Source organism: Macaca nemestrina, chromosome 12 (assembly GCF_043159975.1).
Source record: "Macaca nemestrina isolate mMacNem1 chromosome 12, mMacNem.hap1, whole genome shotgun sequence".
Taxonomy (NCBI): Eukaryota; Metazoa; Chordata; class Mammalia; order Primates; family Cercopithecidae; genus Macaca; species Macaca nemestrina.
This window is the reverse complement of record NC_092136.1, coordinates 122,622,198-122,649,054: the sequence shown is the minus strand read 5'-3', so window position 1 is coordinate 122,649,054 and position 26,857 is coordinate 122,622,198. Positions and strand designations below refer to the sequence as shown.

Below are 26,857 nucleotides of genomic sequence, written 5' to 3'. Positions count from 1 at the left end.
ATGGTTTGACATTAGCCAGGATATGTATACCTTGGGATCCAGCAATTTCACACTTAGGTATTTTCCCTAAGAAGTGAGTGCTCCTGTGCATGCAAACTGGAAATAACTGAACTATCCATCAACAATAGAATGGTTAATTAGATTATGGTATTCCCTATACTGGCCTACTACACAGCAATGTAAATGAATGAAATACAACTACGTGTAACAATATGGAGGCATACTAAAAACACAATTTTGAACAACAAAAACCCAGAAAAAATACATACTGTATGATTTTTGTATATAAGTTAAAGACAGTCTAAATTACACTCTACAATGATTATGGCTCCATACTTAGTGGAGGAAACTATGAAAAAAAGCGAAAAAGCAATTGTTTGGGAATCACTACCCACTTAGTGATTTCCATGAAGTTTGGAGGATTGTGGTCGGTTCTGGCGGGTAGGGAGAAGAATGTTTTTGAGATTGTATCTCCTGACCTTAATGGTGGCTATATAGATGTTCATCTTGTAAAAATTCCTTAAGCTGTACATTTATGTATGGGTAGAATATTTCACTATCAAAAAAGGTTTCAAAAAAACATAAAGAAAGGAAGCATTAGGAATTATCTTCACATTAAAACAACAAGTAGATTTGAATAACTATCTTCAAAGATTGGTTTGAGGCCAGGTGCAGTGGCTCACCCTGTAATCCCAGCATTTTGGGAAACCAAGTCGGAGGATTGCTTGAGCCCAAGAGTTCAAGACCAGCCTGGGGAACATGGCAAAACCCTGTCTCTACAAAAAATGTTAAAAATTAGTTGGGCGTGGTGGCGCGCGCCTGTAGTCTCAGCTACTTGGAAGGCTGAGGTGGGAGGATCACCTGAGCCCGGGAGGTTGAGGGTGAAGTCAGCCAATATCGTGCCATTGCACTCCAGCCTGGGTGAGAGGGAGACCGTGTCTCAAAAAAAAAAAAAAAAAAAAAAAGAATGCTTCGACCGGGCACAGTGGCTCATGCCTGTAATCCCAGCACTTTGGGAGGCCGAGGTGGGTGGATCACCTGAGGTCGGGAGTTTGAGACCAGCCTGGTCAACATGGCGAAACCCTGTCTCTACTAAAAGTACAAAAATTAGCTGGGCATGGCGGCATGCGCCTGTAGTCCCAGCTATATGGGAGGCTGAGGCAGAAGAATTGCTTGAACTGGGGAGGCAGAGGTTGCAGTGAGCTGGGATGTGCCACTGCACTCCAGCCTAGGTGACAAAGTGAGACTCCGTTTCAAAATAAAAATTAAAAAAAAAAAAGAATGCTTCAATACCAGTTGCCTCATTAATGATAGGAAACATAGGAAATTGGAAAATGTTCTTACTACCCAGCTTTCACACTTTTTATTCTGTTTTTTATTTGAGTTAGTTTTTTTTTTTTTTTAACTTTTTTGGCAGCAAGAACCTTGTCTTATGAGTGCACAGTAGGACCTCGATGTCTGTAGAAGAAATAAAAGCAAGGTAGCTGAAACCGTTAGTGTTATTCTGCCCAGTATATTATACAAGGTATTATTATAGCAACTGCAAACATGAAAGCAAATTTCAAGCAAAAGGATTTAGTCCTAATAGTGGCTTCCAGAATATGTTATAGAATCAATGCTGAGTCATTCACACTTGTCCACTTTTGATGCTGTGGTTCTTTAGACTCTTCCAATGTTTTCTGCACTATCCAGAAGAGATTTTAACTGGCTTTTCTGAAAATCAGTGGTCCCTACCTGATTGAGGAGTCTGTCAACCCAGCAGCTACTTGCAGAGCTAGTCACACATAGAGCATGGGACACTCTGGGCTTGATCTTCCTCCTTCTCTCCTTGTAATGGCTGTCCTGAGTATTTGGAGTGACTAAAGGACGGAATAATCAACACGAGTAGTAGTCAGGGTCTGTAAGGAGACAGAAACCATGCCAGTTACTATAATGGAAATAATTTAATATGAAGATTTATTAACTGAAAAGTTGAAAAGGGAACACAAGTGTCATAGGGGTAGTAAGCACGGGAAGCAGCTTCCACCTCTATGGCTGGGGATCACAGGAAAGAATTATTTACACTTAGAAGGATTAACACTGAAATTATTAACACTCAGAGCTGGGACCCAGGCCTCTCAGGAGGGTGAAATCCCAAGCTAGTACGTGCTGGCGTTTTTGAAAAGGAATCATGAAGCTGGTTCTGAGAGTGCTGGGAAAACTAGAATCAGCTACTGCTACTGAAACCAACTGAGCTGCTGGAGTGAACAGACGTTGTCAAGGTGACCTTGAGAGGAAAAGGAAGGAGCAGTCCCTTTTCCGGTCTCCAGGCTTAGGGTCTCCCTCTACTGTCCCCTCCCAGCAGAGTCCCACAAGGAGCCGGCTGGCAAAGAAAAATGAGGCTTGTAGGTGTTGCCCCAGCATTATGATCACAGTATATGAGAGTGAAGCTGAGAGACAATGGTTTAACAAGCAGCACAGTAATGCTCTGCTTTTCAGAATTCTTAAGGATTACAGAATGCATACAAACAAAATAAAACCGTAAAGTGCATTGTTTTCATCTGCTGTTATGGTAATAATGTTGATAATTTACATATGAATAGCACTTCACAGGGTCTGCAAAGTGCTTTTGCATATATTATCTTTTAGAATTCAGCTGTCAACCTGACCCCAAACTAACCAAAACACACAGAATAGGAAAAACAAGTCAAAAAACACTTAAATACATAGGTTAGTAATACTGAACTGAGTTTACTCCTTTTCCACCCCATGCCACCCATTCATGCAACTCCCTTCTTTCTGTTTCCCTGTCCTACACATCACTCATGCTCTGTTCGTGAAATCCTTCCTCTACTCCATTTCCCTTTTTGGTCTTACCCCTCCTGAGTCCACCAGACCTATGCCTAGCTCAGCAGCATCTCCTCCAGCAGGAATTTTGGGACAGTTCCCCACATTGATGCTTCTTGGACTAGGGTGCTTCTCAACCTGGAGCAGTTTTATCCTTCAGGGACAGTTAACAATATCTGGAGACATTTTTTATTGTTATGACTTAAGGGAGTACTACTGGCGTCTAACGAACAGAGGCCAGGGATGCTACTAAACATCCTAAAATGCATAGGACGGTCCCCCCACCCCCCTGCCAAAATTATGTGATCCAAAATGTCAATAATGCCGAGGTTGACAAACTCTGTGCTAGGCTAGTGGCCCTTGGTCTGTGGTCTCAAGGCACCCAACTGCATGCTTCTAGCTTTATACATATGCTTGTACAACATTGCATTGGAATTACATGTTTATATTTATGTCATCTCCTTACTAAACTGTAAGCTCCCAGAGAACCAGAGAACAAGGACAAACGTAGTGAATGGCACCTAATAAATGCTCAGTAAATGTTGAAAAAAAGCCAGAATATCCTTAGACTTTAGTACCTGATTGGGGAGTGGATAAGTAGTCAGTCCCTTTAATAGAACTGGTAAGAGTGGCCAGTCAAACTTTGTAACAAGGATATACTCATATTTGGCATATAACAAGGATGATCAGATAATTTATTAAAATACTGGATAGCCAGGTGTGGTGGCACATGCCTGTAGGCCCAGCTACTCAGGAGGCTGAGACGGGAGGATCATTTGAGCCCGAGTTCAAGGCTGTAGTGAGCTATGATTGTACTACTGCACTGCGGTGTGGGCAACAGAGTGAGACTCTGCCACTAAAAAAAAAAAAAAAAAGAAGAAGAAGAAGAAGAAGAAAAGAAAAAAAGAAAAAAAAAGCCAACTAGGATACATTCCAGATTTTTTAAAAGGATGCTATTCATTAATTACACTGGGACAATAGGTACACACTGAAATTGTCCTGGGTAGCCAGGGAGTGTAGTCATTCTACATATAACTGTAATAAGTTTAATTGTCTGGTTTCTTCGCATGTAGAATGAATCAGGAGCAGCAAACGGGTCAAGGAAGGCACTCTCACGGCAGAAAGAAGGGACAGTACCAGCAAGAGAAGTAACAGATATATCACAAAAACAAGAGACGTTCAAACAAAGCAACCTGGGTTCATTTGGTGTAAGGAACAGCCTTATCCTTGAATATCCTGTATGAGAATCACAGTATTATGGCAAGATTAATTTTCATAATGATTAACTTTTGGAAACTTTAATAAATATTGACTAGAAAGGTAAAAGTCGGCCGGGCGCGGTGGCTCAAGCCTGTAATCCCAGCACTTTGGGAGGCCGAGACGGGCGGATCACGACGTCAGGAGTTTGAGACCATCCTGGCTAACACGGTGAAACCTCGTCTCTACTAAAAAATACAAAAAACTAGCCGGGCGAGGTGGTGGGCGCCTGTAGTCCCAGCTACTCGGGAGGCTGAGGCAGGAGAATGGCGTAAAAACCCGGGAGGCGGAGCTTGCAATGAGCTGAGATCCGGCCACTGCACTCCAGCCTGGGCGACACAGCAAGACTCCGTCTCAAAAAAAAAAAAAAAAAAAAAAAAAAAAAGAAAGGTAAAAGTCACGTAGCCTATTTTACAAAGACTTTCATCCAAAATATTGAAACATTTAACATCTCAAGAGATAAATCTCAGTTATCCAAAAGAAAAGAATTTACTTAGAATGAGTGGGCTGAGAATTTTAGAGGACCGAAATGGCAATAAATATATGTTTAAACAGAAAATGAAACTCAACAGACAGAAATATGAGTAACTTTGACACCCTTCTAAAAGAACGAGCCACGTGCTGGTGAAGCCCAGGGGAAGAGAATTCAGCCTGGTTGGGATCAGCTTTGGGAAATAGATGATCTGGAAGGATGGCTCTTAGGAATGCAAATGAACAATTATTATTATTATTATTATTTTGAGACAGAGTCTTGCTCTGTATCCCAGGCTGGAGTGCAGTGGTGCAATCTCGGCTCACTGCAAGCTCCGCCTCCCAGGTTCACACCATTCTCCTGCATCAGCCTCCTGAGTAGCTGGGACTACAGGCGCCTGCCACCACACCCGGCTAATTTTTTGTATTTTTTTTTTTTTAGAAGAGACGGGGTTTCACCATGTTGGCCAGGATGGTCTCGATCTCCTGTCCTCATGATCCACCCGCCTCGGCCTCCCAAAGTGCTGGGATTACAGGCATGAGCCACTGTGCCCGGCCTGAACAGATTATTAATAACAGCCTTTTTTCTCCTTGTTTGTGTCCTTGGTTTTCTTTCTTAAAAATAATTTTAAAACCTTTCATTATGAAAATTTGAAACCATATTCAACAGTAGAGAGAAAAATATAATGAATGGGCACATTGTTCTCACCCATCTTTAACAAAGATCAACATGTGGCCAACCTTGTTTCTATACATACTGTGCTCCTCCCTGGCTAAATCATTTAGAAGCAAATCTCAGCTATCGCATGGTTTAATCTGTAAGTACTTATGATGTGTCCTAAGAGATCATTTTTAAATAACCATGACACCACGATCACATCTAAAACAAAATTAGTAATAACTTCTTAATATCATCTAATCCTCAGCGTTCAGACTTCCCAGACTGTCTCCTACGTGTCTTTATAATTGGTTGGTTTAAATTAGGACCCAAACAAGTTCTACAAAGTGATTTTTAAAAGCTAACAGCTCGACTGGGCACAGTGGCTCACACCTGTAACCCCAGAACTTTGGGAGGCCAAGGTGGGCGGATCACTTGAGTCCAGGAGTTCAGGACCAGTCTGGCCAACATGGTGAAACCCTGTCTCTACTAAAAATACAAAAATTAGCTGAGCATGGTGGTGCATGCCTGTAATCCTGCTATTCAGGAGGCTGAGACAGGAGAATCTCCTGAACCCTGGGAGGAGGAGGCTGCAGAGAGCCGAGATTGTGCCACTGCACTCCAGCCTGGGTGACAGAGTGAGTAAAACTCAGTCTCAAAAGAAAATAACAGCTTTATTGAGGTATAATTCACATACCACACAATTCACCCTCTTAAAATGCACAACTGAATAATTTTTAGAATATTCAGAGTTTTCTCAATCATCACTACCAGCTAATTCCAGACTGTCTCCCCAAAGGAAGCCCTGTATCCATTAGCAGTCACCCCTCATTCCCCACTTCCCTCAGCCCTTGGCAGCCACTTATCTCTTTTTTGTCTCTTTGGATTGGTGTATTCTGAACATTTCATATAAACAGCATCATACAATATCTGTTTTGTGAGTGTGTGTCTGGCTTTTCTCACTTAGCATAATGTTTTCAAAGTTCATGTTACAGCATGTATCAGTACTCTTTCTTTTTATTGCCAAACAATATTTCACTTTTTTTTTTTTTTTTTTTGAGATGGAGTTTTGCTCTTGTTGCCCAGGCTGGAGTGCAATGGCGTGATCTAGGCTCACCACAACCTCCGCCTCCTGGGTTCAACCGATTCTCCTGCCTCAGCCTCCCAAGTAAATGGGATTACAGGCATATGCCACCACGCCCGGCTAATTTTGTATTTCGTATTTTTAGTAGAGACGGGGTTTCTCCATGTTGGTCTGGCTGGTCTCGAACTCCTGACCTCAGGTGATCTGCCCGCCTTGACCTCCCAAAGTGCTGGGATTACAGGCTTGAGCCACCACACGTCGTCTCACTTTATGAGTATACCACAACTTATTTACCCATTCATCATTTGATGACGATTTAGGTAGTTTTCACCTTTGACTATTATAAATAATATTGCTATTAATATTCCTGTACAAGGTTTTTTTTTTTTTTTTGAGACAAGGTCTTATTGTCAGCTTGAGTGCAGTGACACTATTGTGGCTCACTGCCATCTTGACCTCAAGTGATCCTCCCACCTCAGCCTCCCAAGTAACTGGGACTATAGGCGAGGGCCACCATGCCCCACTAATTCCTTCTTGTAATTTTTTGTAGAGAGGGGGTTTCGCCACATTGCCCAGGCTGGTCTCAAACTCCTGAACTCAAGCGATCTGCCCACTTTGGCCTCCCAAAGTGCTGGGATTACAGGCATGAGCCACCGCACCTGGCTAATATTACTGTACAAGTTTTGTGTGTACAAGAGCATGGCGGCGCGTGCCTGTAATCCTGCTATTTGGGAGGCTGAGACAGGAGAATCTCCTGAACTCTGGGAGGAGGAGGTTGCAGTGAGCCGAGATTGTGCCACTTTTTAGAGTACTAAAAAGTAGGATGGAGTTTCACGATGAGCCACCGCGCCCCGCCTGTGTGAACATATGTTTCAATTCTCTTGGGTATATTCTCTCTAGGAGTAGAACTGCTGAAGCATATGGTAGCCCTATGTGTAACTTTTTGAGTAACAGCAAGGCTGTTTTCCAATGCGGCTGAGCTATTTTACATTCTCACCAGTCATGTCTGAGGGCTGTCATTTCTCTATAACCTTTCCAAACTTTGTTCTTTTCTGTCTTTTTTATGACAGCCATTTTAATGGGTGTGAAGTGGCATTATATTCCAGTTGTGAATTGTGGTTTCCCATCTTTTCTTGTGCTCGTGGCCGTTTTTATTACATAGTTATTTTAATAATATATTTCCAATTTCAGTTTAAAAACTAGTGTCTGAGCAATCTCTAAAGCTGATCGGTACGTTTTTAAAGTGTTGTAAAAACTCATGAGTTTTAATGTATTTAACATGTTTTGATCACTACTCTTTATTATTTATTTACTTATTTTTATTTTTTTAAATTTATTTATTTATTTTGAGACAGAGTCTCGACCTGTCACCAGACTGAAGAGCAGTGGGGTGATCTCAGCTCACTGCAACTTCCGCCTCCTGGGTTCAAGCAATTCTCCTGCCTCAGCCTCCTGAGTAGCTGGGACTACAGGTACACGCCACCACAGCCAGCAAATTTTTGTATTTTTAGTAGAGACAAGGTTTCACCACGTTGACCAGGATGGTCTTGGTCTCTTGACCTCGTGATCCACCCACCTCGGCCTCCCAAAGTGCTGGCTCCCAAAGGCGTGAGCCATCGTGCCAGGCCCAATCACTACTCTTTTTTAATGCTCAGATGATCCCATCTTTGGCTACTGAAAGTCCCTGTAGGGTGTACACAATTTGGTTTCTGGGCCCTTTAACACAGTCCCAGAAGAGTCTCTGATAGCTTCTTTGCTTTCTAGTATAAAATGTTCTAGCCTCGTTGATGTGGTTTGGATATTTGTTCCCTCCAAATCTCATGTGGAAATGTAATCTCCAGTGTTGGAGGTGGGGCCTGGTGAAAGGTATTTTGATCACAGGGGTAGAGCCCTCATGAATATCATGGCACCAACCCGTTGCTAATGGGTGAGTTCTCACTCTGAGTTCACCAAGATCTGGTTGCTTAAAAGGGTGTGGGCCAGGTTGGCAGCTCATGCCTGTAATCTCAGCACTTTGGGAGGCCGAGGTGGGCAGATCACTTGAGCCCAGGAGTTTGAGATCAACCTAGGCAAGACGGCATTTGGGGAGAATAATGACATTTTTGTGGCCTTAGTTTTGGTTTGCTTCTAACTGAAAACAAGACATAGATCAGAAAATGTAGGAAAAAATTAACATTTGGGTTTTTTTTTAAATTTTTTTTCAGACGGAGACTTGCTCTGTTGCCCAGACTGGAGTGCAGTAGTGTGATCTTGGCTTACTGCAACATCTGCCTCCTGGGTTCAAGCGATTCTCCTGCCTCAGCCTCCCAAGTAGCTGGGATTACAGGCACCTGCCACCACACCCGGCTAATTTTTGTATTTTTGGTAGAGATGGGGTTTCACCATCTTGGCCCAGCTGGTCTTGAACTCCTGACCTCGTGATCCACCCACCTCGGCCTCCCAAAGTGTTGGGATTACAGGTGTGAGCCACCTGCGCCTAGTCTAAAAATTAACATATTTCAACAGGTCTGGAGGAATTATCAATTATAACAAATTTGCTCTTGAACAAATTTGTTCAAAGCAATCATAGGAAGGAAGAGGGCTTCTCTCTTGGAAGGTACAACTTTGAAAAATAGAACTACATTTCATCTAGATCAAAGCCCCATTATATGCCGGGCATGGTGGCTCATGCCTGTAATCCCAGCACTCTGGGCTTGTACTTTTTGGTAGAAGCGATTCTCCTGACTCAGCCTCCTGAGTAGCTGGGATTACAGGCATGTACCACCACACCCAGCTAATTTTCGTATTTTTAGTAGAAATGGGGTTTCACCATGTTGGCTAGGCTGGTCTCAAACTCCTGATGCACCTGCCTCGGCTTCCTAAAGTGCTAGGATTACAAGCGTGAGCCATCGCACCTGGTCCAATGAAATAGACTAAACATCACTTCTGTGACAGTCCTATGAGAGTTGTGTAACTTGAATATAACCACAAGAAAACAGACAAAGCCAAATTGAGGGATGATCTACAAAATAATCAGCCTGTAATCTTCAAAAATATCCAGGTCATGAAAGTCAAGCCAAGACTGAAGAACTGTTCCAAACTGAATGAGACTAAAATGAACTGGATCCTTTGGGACAACTGGAGAAACCTGAATGGAGTCTGAGGACTGTTCATGGAAGCAGAACAGTGCTAATTTCCCACTTTTGATGGTTGCATTGTATTTTTAAAGGAGAGTGTTCTTATTTATAGGAAGCACACACTTAAGGCTTTGTGGGGTGATGCGTATTATGTCAATTTACTCTCAAATGATTCCGGGGGACAAGTGCTTTGTTCTATCTTTACACTTTTCTGTAACGTTGTGATTGTCCAAAACATTTTTGTCAAGAGAACAAAAAATCAGCATGGTTGGATCTGGCCCCTGTCACAAATTACAGACTTAGAATGTGCACGTGTATTATTTTGTAATCGGTTTATTCAGATTCCAACAATGAGAAATGCTCCACATAAATGCCAGAGTTTGCTGTATAGCTTAAATAAACTGATTGAAAAAGAAAGGCATGTCCCAGTTACTTTCACATATGAAAACAGGAAGTATAACTTATTATAGCCACTAGAAAAACATATAGTCTGCTTTTTATTAAAAAATTTTAAAAAGCCATCCATTAGGTCAATAATTAGTAAATTAAACCCATCATTTTCTTTTGCACATGTATTTGTCATGGAATCTCCAGGTAAAAATCTTGTCTGACAGACAAGGTCAGCTCAGGTGGTTTAGTAATCTAAGAAATTCGAATATTTGGGCCTACCTTGAGCTCTTCTTTGTGCCTTGGGGCATGGGTCCTGGGGCCTTCATGCCCATCTGACTCATTTGTTGTCATGCATCGCTCCTCCCTGACATTGGTTTGTGCTGGTTACATCTTAAAAGTCTGTCTTAGAAGTAACTTCTTTTTTTTTTTTTTTTTTTTTTTGAGACAGAGTCGCCCTCAGCCGCCCAGGCTGGAGTATGGTGGTGCGATCTCGACTTACTGCAATCTCCACCTCCCAGGTTCAAGTGATTACCCAGCCTCAGCCTCCCGAGTATCTGAGACTACGGGTGCACACCACTACGCCTGGCTAATTTTTGCATTTTTAAGTAGAGACGGGGTTTCACCATGTTGGCCAGGCTGGTCTCGAACTCCTGACCTCAAGTGATCCGCCTACCTCAGCCTCCCAAAGTGCTAGGATTACAGGCATGAGCCACCGCACCCAGGCAGAAGTAACTTCTTAGGATCAGGGATCTTTAGGTACTTTGCATCCCAAATTTCTTTATTTTGTGACCAGAAGAAAATATAAAAAAAAAAAAATTTTTTTTTAAAGCAGTTCCATTAGAGCAAAGCATCTGAAAAATCCTGTTCCATTTGAGGTAAGATGTTAGCTGGTCACACTGACCCTGATCCCCAAGGCTTCGTAGAATCCTCCTGCTCTGAAGTAGTGTCAGACATAATTATTTTTTTTTTTTCTTTTCTTTTTTAAACTACAAGCTTTATGTGCATGGTTTGATCCTCATGTTGCTGCCCTAGCTCTGGGGCAGATCATTATCCAAGGACACCGTCTTGCATTGCACTGTGAGGTCATTGTTAATGTCTCAGCAATTAAACTCCTTCCCCCAGGCTGGTCCACTGAGGTGACACTGCAGCAACCCTGAAATCACATGTTCTATTGCAGAGAGCACTACACAATAGTCTCTGGTACTTGGGTGTGCTTTTCGTTTAATTTTGAATGTTGTACATTTTCCTTCCTCTTTGTTTTTGCTTCTGAGTACAACTTTGTGATGTAGTTCATGCAACGCACAGGGTGGGAAGCTGAAAGAGAAACATGTTGAAGATGAATATTTATTTTGAATAACATTGCACCCATTTACGTGAAACACTTTGATTGGATATCACATTTTTAGGTTCATAAAGTACTTTATAAAAACCTAAAACTTACTGATGCATATAAATGGTCTGAAGGCATTATTATACTCTTTTTTGTTTTTTGGCTTTTTTTTGGAGACAGGATCTCACTTTGTTGCCCAGGCTGGTGCAGTGGTGTGATCATGGCGCACTGCAGCCTCAGCCTCCAGGGCTTAAGTCATCCTCTAACCTCAGCCTCTTGAGTAGCTGGAACTACAGGCACATGCCACCATGCCCAGTTAATTTTTAAATTGTTTGTAGAGACAGGGTTTCACCATATTGCCTAGGCTGGTCTCAAACACCTGGGTTCAAGTGATCCACCCACCTCGGCCTCCCAAAATCCTGGAAGTAGAGGCATGAGCCACTGCACCGGCCTATACTATAATTTTTTAAGAAGTCTTACTACATACACAATTTACTGGTAAAACTGAAAGAAAATATACAGATATTTCTGCTGTAAAATAATCTGCTGCTGAAACATTGCCTTAGCAAAACTGTACACTAAAAATAACAGGGTTTACTGCAAAAACAGGATCGGGGCAGATCACTCAAAGCCTATGCAACTCTGTACAAACAGACTAGAGACAGCCCCAGATAGTATTTTTAACATGTGCAAAGCAACATAATTAAAATGCTGGATTTGAGGGCGCTAAGGCAAGGAGGATGAAAGTGAAGGCTTGCGCTCAGGAGAAAGTGAAACCCCCGAGATGTACTTTTCTGGGGAAGGGAGCCCCTGAGTAGTACAGGTACTCATTTTACATTTTCTTAAAGTTGGCCGGGCGCGGTGGCGCACGCCTGTAATCCCAGCACTTTGGGAGGCCAAGGTGGGTGGATCACTTGAGTCCAGGAGTTCAAGACCAGCCTGGGCAACATGGTGAAACCCTGTCTCTACTAAAAATGCAAAAATTAACTGGGCGTGGTGGTGCATGCCTGTAGTCCCAGCTACTAGGGAGACTGAGGTAGGAGGACTGATTGAGCCTGAAAGGTCAAGGCTGCATGACCTATGATGGCACCACGGTGCTCCATCCTGGGCAGCAGAGTGAGAGACCCTGTCTCAAAAAAAAAAAAAAAAAAAAAAATTGTTTTAAAAGTTGAACTGGACGGGCTTCCATTTTTCCAGCTAATAGACATAATTCTACTCCCACTGTTTTGGTTCCTCTTGCCTAGGAAAAACAGCACAGGGAGCAAGCCAACTCACACGTGATATTCACATCATTTTCCTGTCCGCCAGGTGAGTATGTGATGACTAGTATTTAGAAACAGGTGTTGCAACACAATTGACTTGGATGTTGTTTACACACATTTTCCCCTCCCACCCCCAGTGTTCACACAGTCAATTCGCTTGTGTTCCTCCCCCAGCTAGTACGTCTATTATTCGGTCTTTGCAGTTCACACTAGTAGGTCAACACCTGAAGAGGCAGAGGTGTTATAAAAGACAAGCCTCCTACAAAAACCTCAGTAAAATCAGTAGAATAGAGCGGCAAAGCTCGCTGTATTTCTTGCAACTCCTGGCAGGTAGAATAAGTTAGTTTGCATGGGGGAAATAAAATGGTTGGAAGGTGGAATATTCTTGCTTTTCTATAGTCCTAGCTTCTGCCTTCCAGATCTTTATCAAGAATACAACCCCCAACCTCCACTTCCCATACACAATCTCCTTCCCAACCCCATTCTCTTCATTTTCTTTACATATTTTGTCTGGGGAATTGCAATGAAGTCATCCAAAGGACCTGAAACATGCCTTCTTGAATTAATTAAGCCTATAGTCACTCATTTAATACAAATGTATCAACTACCCTGTGCTAGAATCTGAGGATACAGAGTAAATCTGATTACTTACCACCTAAAGGAGTATTGTAGCTATATAAAAACACCGAAAATTACAATATGGGGGAAGAAGTGCTTCTATGACAAAGGTGTCATAGGATCCTCTGGCGGTCTTGGGGTATCCCTGTGTGTGACGTCAAAGAGTCAAGGATGGCTTCCCAAAAGGAAGTCACCTTCTGCTACATGAACTTGAATGCTACTATTTATTTTTTGCAGATGAGTTTCCTTAAGTTCTATAATATGATTTAGGAGACTTTCTGGGGCTAAAAAAGTCAAATTTTATTCTTCTCCTTTTTAATGGTGACTAATTAATTGTGATGGTTAATTTTAAGTGTTAAGTTGGGTGGATTAAGAAATACCTCAAATCTGGTAAAGCATTATTTTTGGGTTTGTCTATGAGGTTGTTTCTAGAGAAGATTAGTGTGTGAGTCTGAGTGGAGTAGGTGGGCATCGAGATTTGCCCTTGATGTGGGTGGGCACCATCCAATCCACTGGGGGCCCGGAAAGAACAAAATCAGAAAGAAGGCAAATGTGTTGATCTGTCTGCTGGAGCTGGAATACACTCCCTCCTCTCCGGCCAGCAGAACTCTAGACTCCTTGGCCTTTGGATTTCAGGACTTCTGCCAGTGGTCCCCTGAGTTCTTGGGCCTCTGAACTTGGACTGAGCCAGGCTACCAGCATCCCAGGATCTCCAGTTTGCAGACCTCCTGTCCAGGGACTTGTCAGACTCCATAATCTCATGAGCCAATTCCCCTGATAAATCCCCTCCTCATATATATATATATATTCTGTGGTCTCTGTCTCTCAGGAGAACTCTAATACATTAATGAACCTCATTGTTCAGATCTCAGGTCGTACAGTTGACTTACATTGGCCATTTTTCTCTTGAGATGATGTTTCTTCATTATTTGACCTTGATCTGTAACTTTCTAGTGTGTGTTCTGAAACTTCGTTTTCTACAAGAAAAGAAAATCAAGTGACTAATTTCTGATGCCACGGACATGTAGAAATGTGTGTTTGAATAAGATAATACCTCTGTTACTGTGCAATAGTAGACTTACCATGCCCCTCCCATAACTCATACCCTCATTAATTCAACACATAGTTTTTTGATTCCTGTAGGCACTGTGCTAGGCAGTCCTGGGATTTGTATCCTTCTGTGAATAGAAGTGTCTATCATTGAATGCCAGTTTCTGGAGCTATGCTAGTTTCTATTGGTTATGCACTCTTAGACTATAGTCCCTGGAGATTCGCACCCGAGTTTACTAGAAAACAAACAATTGCTTATCTGAGTGACAGCACTTATCAACTAGATTATGTAGTGTCTGACAGAAAGCTTTAATAGACAGAATTTCCCTTTTTTTAGCCATTTGTTCTGGCGTCTTATAGCCTCCGTCAGGTTCCCTGCCCACTGACCTTTTTTCCATATGACATGTGCTTTCCGCAGCTTCATAATGAAGAGCTGGACTATGATAAAGAGTATGAAGATGAGGAAGGACACCAGCGTGAGCAGCAGGATGCCACTTTTCTTCCTTGCCAATCCTAAATACTGAGGATTTGCTTCTGTAAGGAAAATGAAAAAGGAAATTTATATACTTTGGGGTTTTTTTCTTTTTTTTGTCACTGGAGAATACGTAACAATACTTCTACAATGTGATATAAGCTAATAAACAGCTCAGATGAAGAGATGAGAAAGAGCTTACCCCTGAAGGTAAAGAGACTTACACTGTTCATTCTCTGAGAACAAGCAAACAGGCATACAACAAACAAGGCAATTATGTGTGATGATTTGAAAAGATCTTTTAAGTTACATAGCTATTGGGCTAGTTATTTTTTATTTCTAGAGAAAGCATATAAGAAAATCAACTTAAATTATACTCAGGGGATTCAAATTAGTTATAGGAATGATTTTTAGCAAAATATAGTTAAGTAGCAAGAGGGATTGTTAAGGAGTTTAAAAAACTATCCAAATAAAATGAAAATTTATTTATCTTGGTTAGGTTAAATGTGGCCCTACAGGAAGGCATTTGGGCTAAATCAGATGAGCTCTTAAAAATATTTCTAGCCAGGTGCAGTGGCTTATGCCTGTAATCCCAGCACTTTGGGAGGCTGAGATGGGAGGGTTGCTTGAGGCCAGGAGTTTGAGACCAGCCGCGGCAACATAGCGAGACTTTGTCTCTACAAAAATAATAATAATAATAAAAATTTGCCAGGAGCCGTGGTGCACACCTGTAGTCCTAGCCACTTCGGGGACTGAGGCAGAGGATCACTTGAGTCCAGATGTTTAAGGTTACAGTGAGCTATGACTGTGAAACTGCACTCCAACCTAGAAGACAGAGTGAGACCTGTCTCTTAAAAAAAAAAAAAAAAAAAAAAAAAAAGCTTTCTAAACCTAGAATTCTGATTCTATGGGATATAGCTTTGCTAAATGTTCTGGTCACCTTATATCAACCAACAAATAATTAAGGAGTGCCAGCTACCTGTAGAACATTGTACTTGGACCTGCAGAAGGCACAGTTCATATGCTTTGGGAATTACTTCTCTATACATAAACAAATTAGTAAAAACAAACAAAAGTAAGATATGTCAAATTCTGGATCCATATATATTTATATCATAGTGTTTTCAGGGGTTCAGAGGCAAGAATGGTCTCTGAGGAGTGAGTTGGTCAAAAAAGCTTTCAGTGAAGATATTGGCCTTGAAGGGGAAGTAAGGAGAGGTGACAGGAGGTCTCCTCTTCCACCGGGGCAGTGAGAATAAACAAGAGCAGGGTGATTGAAAAGGGATGATGTTTTCAGAGAAAAATATATATCTCGTAGGGACTTTGTAGATATGAGACTGCAGAAGTAGGTATTAGATGACACCTAATGAGGTGTTTGGGACTCATGCTCTGTGTTGTAGATTTCAGGAAGCCATAAAGGGTTTTAGAACACAGATATGCAGAGTGTAAAGAGATATTTTGATGGTAGGGTGCTGAAAGTGAACCAGAGGAGGGGAAACTGAAGTTATAATACTCCATGCAGGAGATGATGAGAGCCTGGATTGGGATGTTAACAGTGACAATGGACAGAATACCTGAAAGAGAAGACTCAAAAGTTCTTGGAAATTGACCGATTTTATACACGTGTGTGCATATGCATATACATATACACATACACATATATATATATATTTGTACACATGCACAGGAGTGATAGATGACACTAAGGTTTGGGGCCTGTGTGATGCTTTGGACAAGCTGATTTTGTGGGAGAAGGTGTTGCTTGGTATTTAGCAATGTTGAGTTTGAGGAAATCGCAGAAAATTCAGCTACAGACATATAGAAAATAGAAAGAAATTGAGACTAATGCTGAGGAGGATGTTCTGAAAATATAGGTATAGAAATATTTTGCTGGCCGGGCACAGTGTCTCACACCTGTAATCCCAGCTACTTGGGAGGTGAAGGTAGGAGATCTCTTGAGCCCAGGAGTTCAAGGCTGCAGGGAGCATGATCATTCCCCTGCACCCTGGCCTGGGCGACAGAGAGAGACCCTGTCTCTAAAAACAAAACAAAACCAGAAAAGAAAAAGAGAGAAATCTTTTGCCTAGTGGCAACAGGAACCGTCTTGGGAATGAGTAAACTCTTTAAGAAATAAGGGAAGAACGACCGGGAGCGGTGGCTCAAGCCTGTAATCCCAGCACTTTGGGAGGCCGAGGTGGGGGGATCACCTGAGGTCGGGAGTTCAAGACCAGCCTGACCAACATGGAGAAATCCCATCTCTACTAAAAATACAAAATTAGCTGGGGTGGTGGCACACACCTGTAATCCCAGCTACTCAGGAGGCTAAGGCAGGAGAATCACTTGAACCCGGGAGGTGGAGGTTGCCATGAGCCGAGATCATGCCACTGCACTCCAGTTTGGGCAACAAGAGCAAAGCTCAGTCTCAAAAAAAAAAAAAAAAAAAAAGAAAGAAAAAAAAAAAACAGGAAGAACAAAAGATGGAGAAGTAAAATCAGAAGTATATACACATTTAAGAAGTCAGAAAAGGAAGATAAGTTAATTGATGGATACAGGGAAGCAGTGGTTAGCAACAGATAACAGAACCAGGAAAAGTATGTCAAGAAGCCAAGAGGTAACTAAATCAAGGAGGGACAAGGGAGTGATTAACCAATCATGTCCTAAAGGGCAGAAAGGTCAAGAAAAAGGAGGACTGACAAAGGCCATTGAATTTATCGATTAAGAGGTTAAAATGTCGAGTGTTTATTCTAAATGCAGTGGATGATACTTACCGGTGGTCAAGTCAGGATCTTGAGTGGTTTGTTCTTTCTCTTCTTTGTCAATTTCCAATGTACTAGAATCTTCCATTACTGACACTAAAGTGAAAGAAAATAAAACATGAGCTATGCATACATTATATGCATGTGACTATACACAACTGTAGTTAGATAAGTCTTCCCAGAGCAGCTTGGGAAGTCAAATTAAAAAACAGCACTGAGATCATTTTTGAACTATGGATTTCTTGTAAACATATTTGCAAATGACTGGGCTCACTTTGCCTTGTTTTTTTAAGGTAAATGTTTTGAACACTTACTCTGTGCCCGGCCTCAAACTGAGCACTTGGTATATATTATTTCTCACCACAGCTCTGAGAAAACGGAGATTTAGAGCAGTTATGTAAAGTACCTAAAGTCCTGTAGCAAGTAAGTGGCAAAGCCAATACATAAACTCTGTTTTACCTAACTCTAGAACCCAGCATTTAAACCATGATTTCATACTTCCATCCTGAATCAGGCCTGTTAGGGAGAAGGTCTTTAGGATGCTTCAAGATAACAACTCAACACCGAGGAATGGCTTTCCAAGTGTTTTTTTGTTTTGTTTTTGTTTTTTTTGAGACGGAGTCTCCCTCTGTAGCCCAGGCTAGAGTGCAGTGGCCGGATCTCAGCTCACTGCAAGCTCCGCCTCCCGGGTTCACGCCATTCTCCGGCCTCAGCCTCCCGAGTAGCTGGGACTACAGGCGCCCGCCACCTCTCCCGGCTAGTTTTTTGTATTTCTTAGTAGAGACGGGGTTTCACCGTGTTAGCCAGGATGGTCTCGATCTCCTGACCTCGTGATCCACCCGTCTCGGCCTCCCAAAGTGCTGGGATTACAGGCTTGAGCCACCGCGCCCGGCCCCAAGTTTTAATTATAAAAAACCTACTGCCTGAAATGCAGAAAGCAATGATTTTTATGTTGAAATATAGCTTCAGTTATCATTCAGACCTCTGCTTCCTCCCCATTAGAGGTGAGATGTACTATGATTTTTTTTCTAGGCAAGATAAATTATAAAAAATAAGAGACTGTGGGTTTTTTTGTTGTTGTTGTTGTTCGTTTGTTTTTCAGATCTTACTGCTTATGTTTCCAATTTCCTTTTTTCCAAAACTCTGCAGTTTCTTGCCTTTTAGTCCATTGCACAGCGCCACTATGTGGACCCTGAGGGGAATGAAGCCTCCCATTCTATTGAAAATGGGTATTAAAGGTAATAAAATCGTAGAAATGGAAAGCTGAAAGGAATTTTAGAAACCATATTTTTAAAGTCTTATGTATGAAAAAGAGAGCAGAAAATTGAGCTGTTCAGTAATGATGCAAGCCATTAAAAGTAACTAGATTCTAAACACGTTTACAAATATTGGATTATTAAAGCAAGTGATGTGGCTGTTCCACTTCATAATATTTTCAATTTCCATTGTTCTTCAAAAAATTATATGGTACATATTGTATTTATCAGTGTTTAGAAATCCCAAACATTTACTTTTAAATATTATTTAGGATACACTTTTTTAAAAAATGTGATCTGATACTCAGAACTATGAACATGATAATGATCTGAAAGCCCTCATTCCACCAAATGAAATTCTTATTGACACACTACATGAAATGGAAAGAGAGTATGTAGGAATTTATGCCTTTCTGGATGAGGCTAATAGTCTTACTCAAAGCACCATAACCATTTCCTTCCTTCCTTCCTCCTTCCCTCCCTCCCTCCCTCCCTCCCTCCCTCCCTCCCTCCCTCCCTTCCTTCCTTCCTTCCTTCCTTCCTTCCTTCCTTCCTTCCTTCCTTCCTTCCTTCCTTCCTTCCTTCCTTTCTCTTTCTTTCTTTGTATCTTTCTTTCTTTCCTTCTTTCTTTTCATTTGTAATTCATTTTCTGAGCAGCTGCGATTGCTGGATACTATGCTAGGTAAACTACAAAGTTAAATCAGATATATGATCATTGCTCTGAGTTAACTTCTAGTGAGTTCACTGTCTAAAAAACTGGAATTATAATCCAGACATTCTAAAGTATTCCGCATTTGTAGTTCAGTCCCATAATAAAAAATGACCTGAGTTATTGACAATCAAGTAATTGATGTGCCTTCAAAGGTGATTTTGTTATTCAATGACAACACCAAATCTCCAGCTTCTGTTTCTTTTCTCTTTATTGATACCAACTCTGTGTTTTGTGTTTGGTGTGCTTTAGATGGGAAAACAAAGAAATGAGTCTCCGTATAAATGAATTCAACCTTGTCCTTTACCGCAGAGGAAATTCAAATGTCACAGTCGTGAATGTGTGTGTGTATATGTGTACATCTCTATCTCAAGCAAACTAGAACTGAACTTGCAAGGCTTTATGTCACCCTGAAGCCCATCCCACTAAGTATTCCAATGCCTGATGTGGTTCTACTCTAGGATGCTACAAAGCTGGAGCCAGCTGGAGGGGGCCTGTATGGTCTTAGTAAAAATTAAAACAAAAAAATATTCTTAAAACTTAGAATGAGAAAAATAACCCTCCCAAGGAGGCACGATTTTTTAAAACATGTTTTTATGATTTGACACTTACCAGTACTGGTGGGCTGCTGTGGGTCTTGAGAGGATACAGAGTTTCTCTCCAGAGCATCTGACGCTGTCTCTTCATCAGTAACTAGGAAAGGGGAAAAACAAAATTCTGCTACTATGGAGAGCAGTTTTACCCACATTGTGCTCAGTAAAAGAGATTGGAGAATATATTTGGCGGCTACCTGCTTGTAGAGCTTGTGCAGAAACCCCAGAACTGTGTGTTCTGCGGCTCCTGCTCTGGTTTTTGAATCTGTATCCCACTGAGTGTCCATCTGCTCACCTGCCTGGTTAAAGCACAGCATGCTGGACCTCTGTGTGGTGGCAGTGCTAGGCAAAAGGTGTTCACTGTTTCGATCTGTGTCCTTCTATCCATCAATCAATCCCTCTGTCTGTTTATCTACCCATCCACCTATCTATCTATTAGTTAGATGGCTTTGGAATCAGCCTCAGACTGGGCTGAATTCCAGTGCTGCTATTTACTTGCTCCTGAATGAGCTGGACAAGATACCAGATCTCTCTAACACTTTTTTTTTTCTTATCTGTAAAATGGAGATACTGACAGCATTTACCTCTTCGAGTGTTTCATGAGAATTAGTAAGTTCATTTATATAACATGTTTAGTACAATGCCTAGCTATTTATTAAGCACAATGCTACACGTTATTGTATAATATTAGTCAATGCTTAGGAATGTTTCCAGAGGGTCAGCTTAGTATAGGTTTTACCAGTCATTGAACAGACCCACGTCCGGGAAGCATGTAACAACTACGCCTGTCATTTTACAAATACCAATACTGACATGTCGGGCCAGGTGCAGTGGCTCACACCTGCAATCCCAGCACATTGGTAGGCTGAGGTGGGTGGATCACCTGAAATCAGGAGTTCAAGACCAGCCTGGTCAACATGGTGAAACCCCATCTCTACTAAAAATACAAAAAACTAGCTGGGCATGGTGGTGTGTGTGTTTGTAATCCCAGCTACTTGGGAGGCTGAGGCAAGAGAATTGCTTGAACCTGGGAGGCAGAGGTTGCAGTGAGCCAAGATCGCACCACTGCACTCCAGCCTGGGTGACAGAGCAAGGAGACTCCCTCTCAAAAAAAAAAAAAAAAAATATATATATATATATATACACACACACACACACACACACACACGTATATGTATATGTATGTGTGTGTGTGTATATACATATATATATATATATATATACTGACACGTCACAGGTGGTTCTTTTTTTATAAAATTTGTGAGTGCTTCCTGGTGTTTATTTAATCAAATAATTTTCCATGATTTTGAAAATGTATCTGGTTGATCAAACATTTAAATGTATGAAAAATATAAAAATACCTGAATTGTGTGTAACAGCTCTGAGGAAAGAAAGAATTACTAAGGAAATGTTATAGAGATAGTAGTATAGACTAGAAGGCTAAAATGAACTCTGACCACACAGGTGCCAGAGAAAATTGAAGAAAGAGGAGAACTGCTGGCAATGAAAAGAGGGAAAAGCTGGAATGCTAGTCAAATAGAAGTACTGGGAACAAATTTTAAGAAGAATATGGGGCCGGGCACAGTGGCTCATGCCGTAATCCCAGTACTGTGGGAGGCCGAGGCAGGCAGATTGCTTAAGCCCGGGAGTTTGAGACCAGCCTGGGCAACATGGCAAGACTCCATCTCTACAAAAAATTAGCTGGGCATGGTGGTGCACCCCTGTAGTTCCAGCTACTCAGGAGGATCATCTGAGCCCAGAGAGGTCAAGGCTGCAATGAGCTGTGATCACACCATTGCACTCCAGCCTGGGTGACACAGTGAGACCTTGTCTCAAAATTTTAAAAAAGAAGAACATCACTGGGGACATATAGAATAAAATTTATCAATAGTGATTAAAATCTTCTAACATAGTATATACTATGTGAATTCAGAAAATTATGTTTATGTACAAAACAAGTTTTATCTATGCCTATTTAAAACTAGGTTCTGTACTTGCTTTGATTTATCCTGTTAATTAACGAGCTAGCAAACTATTGTGTTTAGACTGAATGTTGTTTTGATTAGGTGAATACTGGCACATGATGATCTACCTCCCTAGTTGGTCAGAATATTGTAGACCTCTGCTATCCAATATGGTACGCACTAGCTCCAACGACTATTTAAATTAAAATTAATTAAAATGAAAATATATTCAAAATTTAGGCCAGACACAGTGGCTCACACCTGTAATCCTAGCACTTTGGGAGGCAAAGGCAGGCAGATCACCTGAGGCCAGGAGTTCGAGACCAGCCTGGCCAATATGGTGAAACCTGACTCTACTAAAACACAAAAATTAACTGGGCATGGTGGTGGGCGCCTATAATCCCAGCTACTCGGGAGACTGAGGTGGGAGTATTGCTTGAACCTGGGAGGTGGAGGTTGCAGTGAGCTGAGATGGAAAGCGAAGATTGCAGTGAGCTGAGATAGCACCTTTGCACTCCAGTCTGAGCGACAAGAGCAAGACTCCATCTCAAAAAAAAAAAAAATTACTTTCTCAGTTGCAATAGTCACACTTAAAGTTCGAATTTTGGGCAACTTGTGTCAACCAGTGTGAGCCTGACAACCTCCAAATGCTTAAAGACTTCTGATGAGATCAATGATGATATTAATGAATGTGATTCTGATGCTGAAATGTCAACATTTGAAAGTTCTGTAGAACTTAGTGAATCAGTATTTTCCAAATGACTAACACATAATGTTAGAAAAATCATGCCTGGGTAGAAGTTCTATTCAAAGTGCAAGACAGTTCAGTGGATTTTAATACAACAGTGTGAAAAGTTAATTGACATGGGCCCAGCGACTAATCTTTAAGAAACTACTACTTGTTAAGTTTTGGTGTAACGTCAAAGAGGAACATCCACAATTATCTGAACCAGCTATTAAAATACTCTACCCTTCTCCAATTATAAATTTACGTGAGATTAAATTTTTATGTCTTTATTTAAAGCAAAATAACATTTTGGAAGAGATTGAATGCAAAAGTTACAAGAACCTAATTGTTTTCCATTAAGCCAGACATTAAAGAGATTTTCAAAATGTAAAAAAAATGACATTTTTCACACTAATCTTTTCAGTTTACAAAATATGCCTTTTTTTTTTTCATTAAAATATGTCATTTCTAGGCCAGGTGCAGTGGCTCACGCCTGTAATCCCAGCACTTTGGGAGGCCAAGGCAGGTGGATCACCTGAGGTCAGGAGTTCAAGATCAGCCTGGTCAACATGGCAAACCCCATCTCTACTAAAAATACAAAAAAAATTGGCCAGGTGTGGTAGCAGGTGCCTGCAATGCCAGCTACTCAGGAGGCTGAGGCAGAAGAATCACTGGAACCCAGGAGGCGAAAGTTGCAGTGAGCTGAGATCGGGCCACTGCACTTATCTCCAAAAATAAGTTCACTCCATCTCAAAAAATAAAATAAAACAAATATGCCATTTCTGTTAACATGTAGTGGATTTATTATTTTAAAATAAATTTACAGATACATATTTTTTAAATTTCTCAGTTTGAATTTCTAATAGGTAAATATTGACAGACATCACCTACATAAGTAAAAGTTCTTTGGGGTTCGCAATTATTATTATTATTATTATTATTTTTTTTTTTTTTGAGACGGAGTCTCGCTCTGTAGCCCAGGCTGGAGTGCAGTGGCCGGATCTCAGCTCACTGCAAGCTCCGCCTCCCGGGTTCACGCCATTCTCCGGCCTCAGCCTCCCGAGTAGCTGGGACTACAGGCGCTGCCACCTCGCCGGGCTATTTTTTGTATTTCTTAGTAGAGACGGGGTTTCACCGTGTTAGCCAGGATGGTCTCGATCTCCTGACCTCGTGATCCGCCCATCTCGGCCTCCCAAAGTGCTGGGATTACAGGCTTGAGCCACCGCGCCCGGCCAGCAATTATTTTTAAGAGTGTAGAGATGTCCTGAAATCCAAAAGTTTGAGAACTGCTTTTCAAATATTTAAAAAATCCTATCCCCAGTTAAGTAATAGAAAACCAAGATTCCTCATTTTAAATACTAACAAGATGAAACAAACCAGGTGCAGTAGCTCATGCCTCTAATCCCAGTGCTTTGGGTGGCCGAAGAGGGAGGATAGCTTAAGCCCAGGAGCTCAGACCAGCCTGGGCACCATAATGAGATTCTGTCTCTATAAAAAACTTTAAAAGTAACCAGGTGTGGTGTGTGCACCTGTAGTCCCAGCTACTCAGGAGACTGAGGTGGGAGGATCACTGAAGTCCGGGAGGTAGAAGCTGCAGTGAGCTGTGATTGCACCACTGCACTCCAGCCTGGGCTACAGAAGGAGACCTTGTCTCAAAAAAAAAAAAAAAAAAAAAGAAAGAAAGAAAGAAAGAAAGAAAGAAAAAGAAAAGAAAAGGAAAAAGAGTCAGGTGTGGTGGTTCATGCTTGTAATCCCAACACTTTGGGAAGGAGGCAGAGGTTGGGGGATCGCTTGAGCTCAAGAATTCAAGACCAGCCTGAGTAACATGGTGAAACCCCATATACAAAAAATATGCAAATTAGCGGGGCGTGGGCGTGGTGGCTCATGCCTGTGCTCCCAGCCACTCTGGAGGCTGAGGCAGGAGGATCAACTTGAGCCTGGGAGGCAGAGGTTACAACAAGCCAAGATTGTGTCACTGCCTTCCAGCCTGGGCAACAGAGTGAGACCATCTCAAAAAAGAAAGAAATAAATGATAATTATGAAATCTGGGTGAGGTGGCTCATGCCTGTAGTTCCAGCACTTTGGGAGGCCAAGGAGGGAGAATTGCTTGAGACCAGGAGTTTTGAGACCAACCTGAGCAACATAGGGAGACCCTGTCTCAACAAAAAATTAAAAATTAGCCAGATGTAGTGGTGCATGCCTGTAGTCCTAGCAACTTGGGGGGCTGATTGTGAACCAGGAAGGTTGAGGCTGCAGTGAGCCATCATCACACCACTGCACTCCAGCTTAAGTGATAGAGTGAGACCCTGTCTCAAAAAACAAAACAAAACAAAAAACCAAAGATAGCCTATTCAAAAATCTATTCCTGTTGCTCTGCTCTCTTTCTCCAAGCATCACACTGTGGCTTTTTCAGAGGAAGGCACTTCTTTCCTCAGGACCACTCTAGTCCTGGTGCTGGCATGACCCTCACTTTCCCCAGGTCCCTCCGTGCAGAGCATAGGAATGAAAGGGGTCAGAACTCTTATGTGTAAATGTGTTTTAAAGCATCCTCGGCTAGTAATATTTTTTTCCTAATTGGGTGAACAAAATGTTTGTAGCATCTGTATGTCAATATAGTAGCAGCTAGCCAAATGGAAAAAACAGTGAACTAATGGAAGCCGTCAATAGCTGATGCTGGTGTTGCTCTTCGAATACTATTTGGAGATCTGGCAGTGAGTACAGCAAATAGATCACAAATAAAAATTAAGTCTTAGCCTATTATTATTATTATTATTGTTAGACAGAGTCTCGCTCTGTTGCCCAGGCTGGAGTGCAGTGGTGTGATCTTAGCTCACTAAACTCCACCTTCCGGATTCAAGCGATTCTTGTGCCCCAGCCTCCCAAGTAGCTGGGATTATAGGTGCCCACAACCATGCCCGGCTAATTTTTTTATTTTTAGTAGAGATGGGGTTTCGCCATGTTGGCCAGGCTGGTCTTGAACTCCTGACCTCAGGTGATCCACCCGACTTAGCCTCCCAAAGTGCTGGGATTACAGGCGTGAGCCATCACACCTGGCCTTAGCCTATTATTAAAAACATCTTTAGCTATAATTTTGAGTCATGTCGAGCTATTGCCATAAGGGAGAACTGCCATTTCCCCCTTCATAGTAATTTTTGTAGATGGCTTGAACAATTGCTGAAAATTAAGAATGCATTTTTTTCCAACATTGTTGGTTCTCCTATTGAAGAATCTGAATGTCTTTAGGAAGCTTTTAGATATAGCCTCATCCCCCACAGGCCCCGTGCTTCAGTTCTACTGCTGGAGGTGGGGGCGTGGGGTGGGGATGACTCACAGCGGGGCGGGGGTGGTTGTGTAAGGTTACTGTGCAGCTCAGTCTGTGAGTTCATGGGTCTCACAGTGCAGCTTCTGCAATGACTACTTTTGGTTTGGTGAGAAAGTGACCCGTGGAAAGTATGTGGTAGTCAGAGGGGGCCTGTTAACCGCAGCCACAGCCCCCATAGGGCAGTATGGCAGCTTTCCCACAGCGAGGTTCTCCTAAGCAAGCTTGACTTTCAGCATCAGCTTGATAAAAGTTTTTCAATAAATGCATTGTCATGCTACAGTTTCCTCTTTCACTAATGTGAGTAATTCCTTATACTTCAGGAATTGATTACACGAAGTACCTTGTAAAACAATGAAACTCAGAGTCCTGCTAATTGGAAACTTCTTACAGGACTCATGCATCTTAAAGGATACCTCTTGGCTCAAAGAGTTGTGGACAGTTTTAAAATTATTTCTTGGACTTTTGGGGAAAGAATCACAGAATAGAGGTTCTGAGAATGGAGGCAACTCATCTTCACATTTAATATTGGATATTTAAAATGGTGTTCAACTCAGAATATTAACATGGTTAAACTAAAATCTTCAAAGCAATTATAACGATAAAATAAATCTAAACAGGAATTATGTCTTCATGTAACTGTGTGTTTCATATTGACATAAAATGATATTGACAATTTCGGTTTATTTCAGCTAATATTATCTCCTTCTGGGTCAAGTACAAAGATGTAGTATGATTCATATGATTGCTCCAAAAACACAACGGCAATAAAACTATTTAAAGTCATTATCAAAAAGCAAGCATAACACTATTTGCATATGGCGCTCTGCTAGGCTTTCTGCTTAACTGGGGTTCTTTTGAACATTGGAATAGTTGAAATTCCGTCACTCACCTGGAGAAATTTCAATCAGTACAGGAATTTGCTATTAGGAAGAGCTTTGTTGGCAGTAATCTCACTCTGAAGGACTTTGCCCACTGCATTTAATTTTGTTTGATAGT

At 41.6% G+C, this 26,857-nt stretch overlaps 1 protein-coding gene across 1 annotated transcript in view; it reads right to left on the bottom strand.

Moving 5' to 3' along the window:
- Positions 1 to 10,609: 10,609 nt before the first annotated feature.
- LOC105476333 (cytotoxic and regulatory T cell molecule) overlaps positions 10,610 to 26,857 on the bottom strand; it is a 34,042-nt gene continuing 17,794 nt past the window's right edge. The window contains exons 6-10 of the mRNA XM_011732156.2: positions 19,868 to 19,948; positions 17,303 to 17,386; positions 14,450 to 14,596; positions 13,903 to 13,989; positions 10,610 to 11,116 (exon numbers count right to left, since the gene is read on the bottom strand). Coding sequence (XP_011730458.1) covers positions 10,986 to 11,116; positions 13,903 to 13,989; positions 14,450 to 14,596; positions 17,303 to 17,386; positions 19,868 to 19,948 — 530 coding nt within the window. The 3' untranslated portion in view covers positions 10,610 to 10,985. The remainder of the gene's footprint in view (positions 11,117 to 13,902; positions 13,990 to 14,449; positions 14,597 to 17,302; positions 17,387 to 19,867; positions 19,949 to 26,857) is intronic.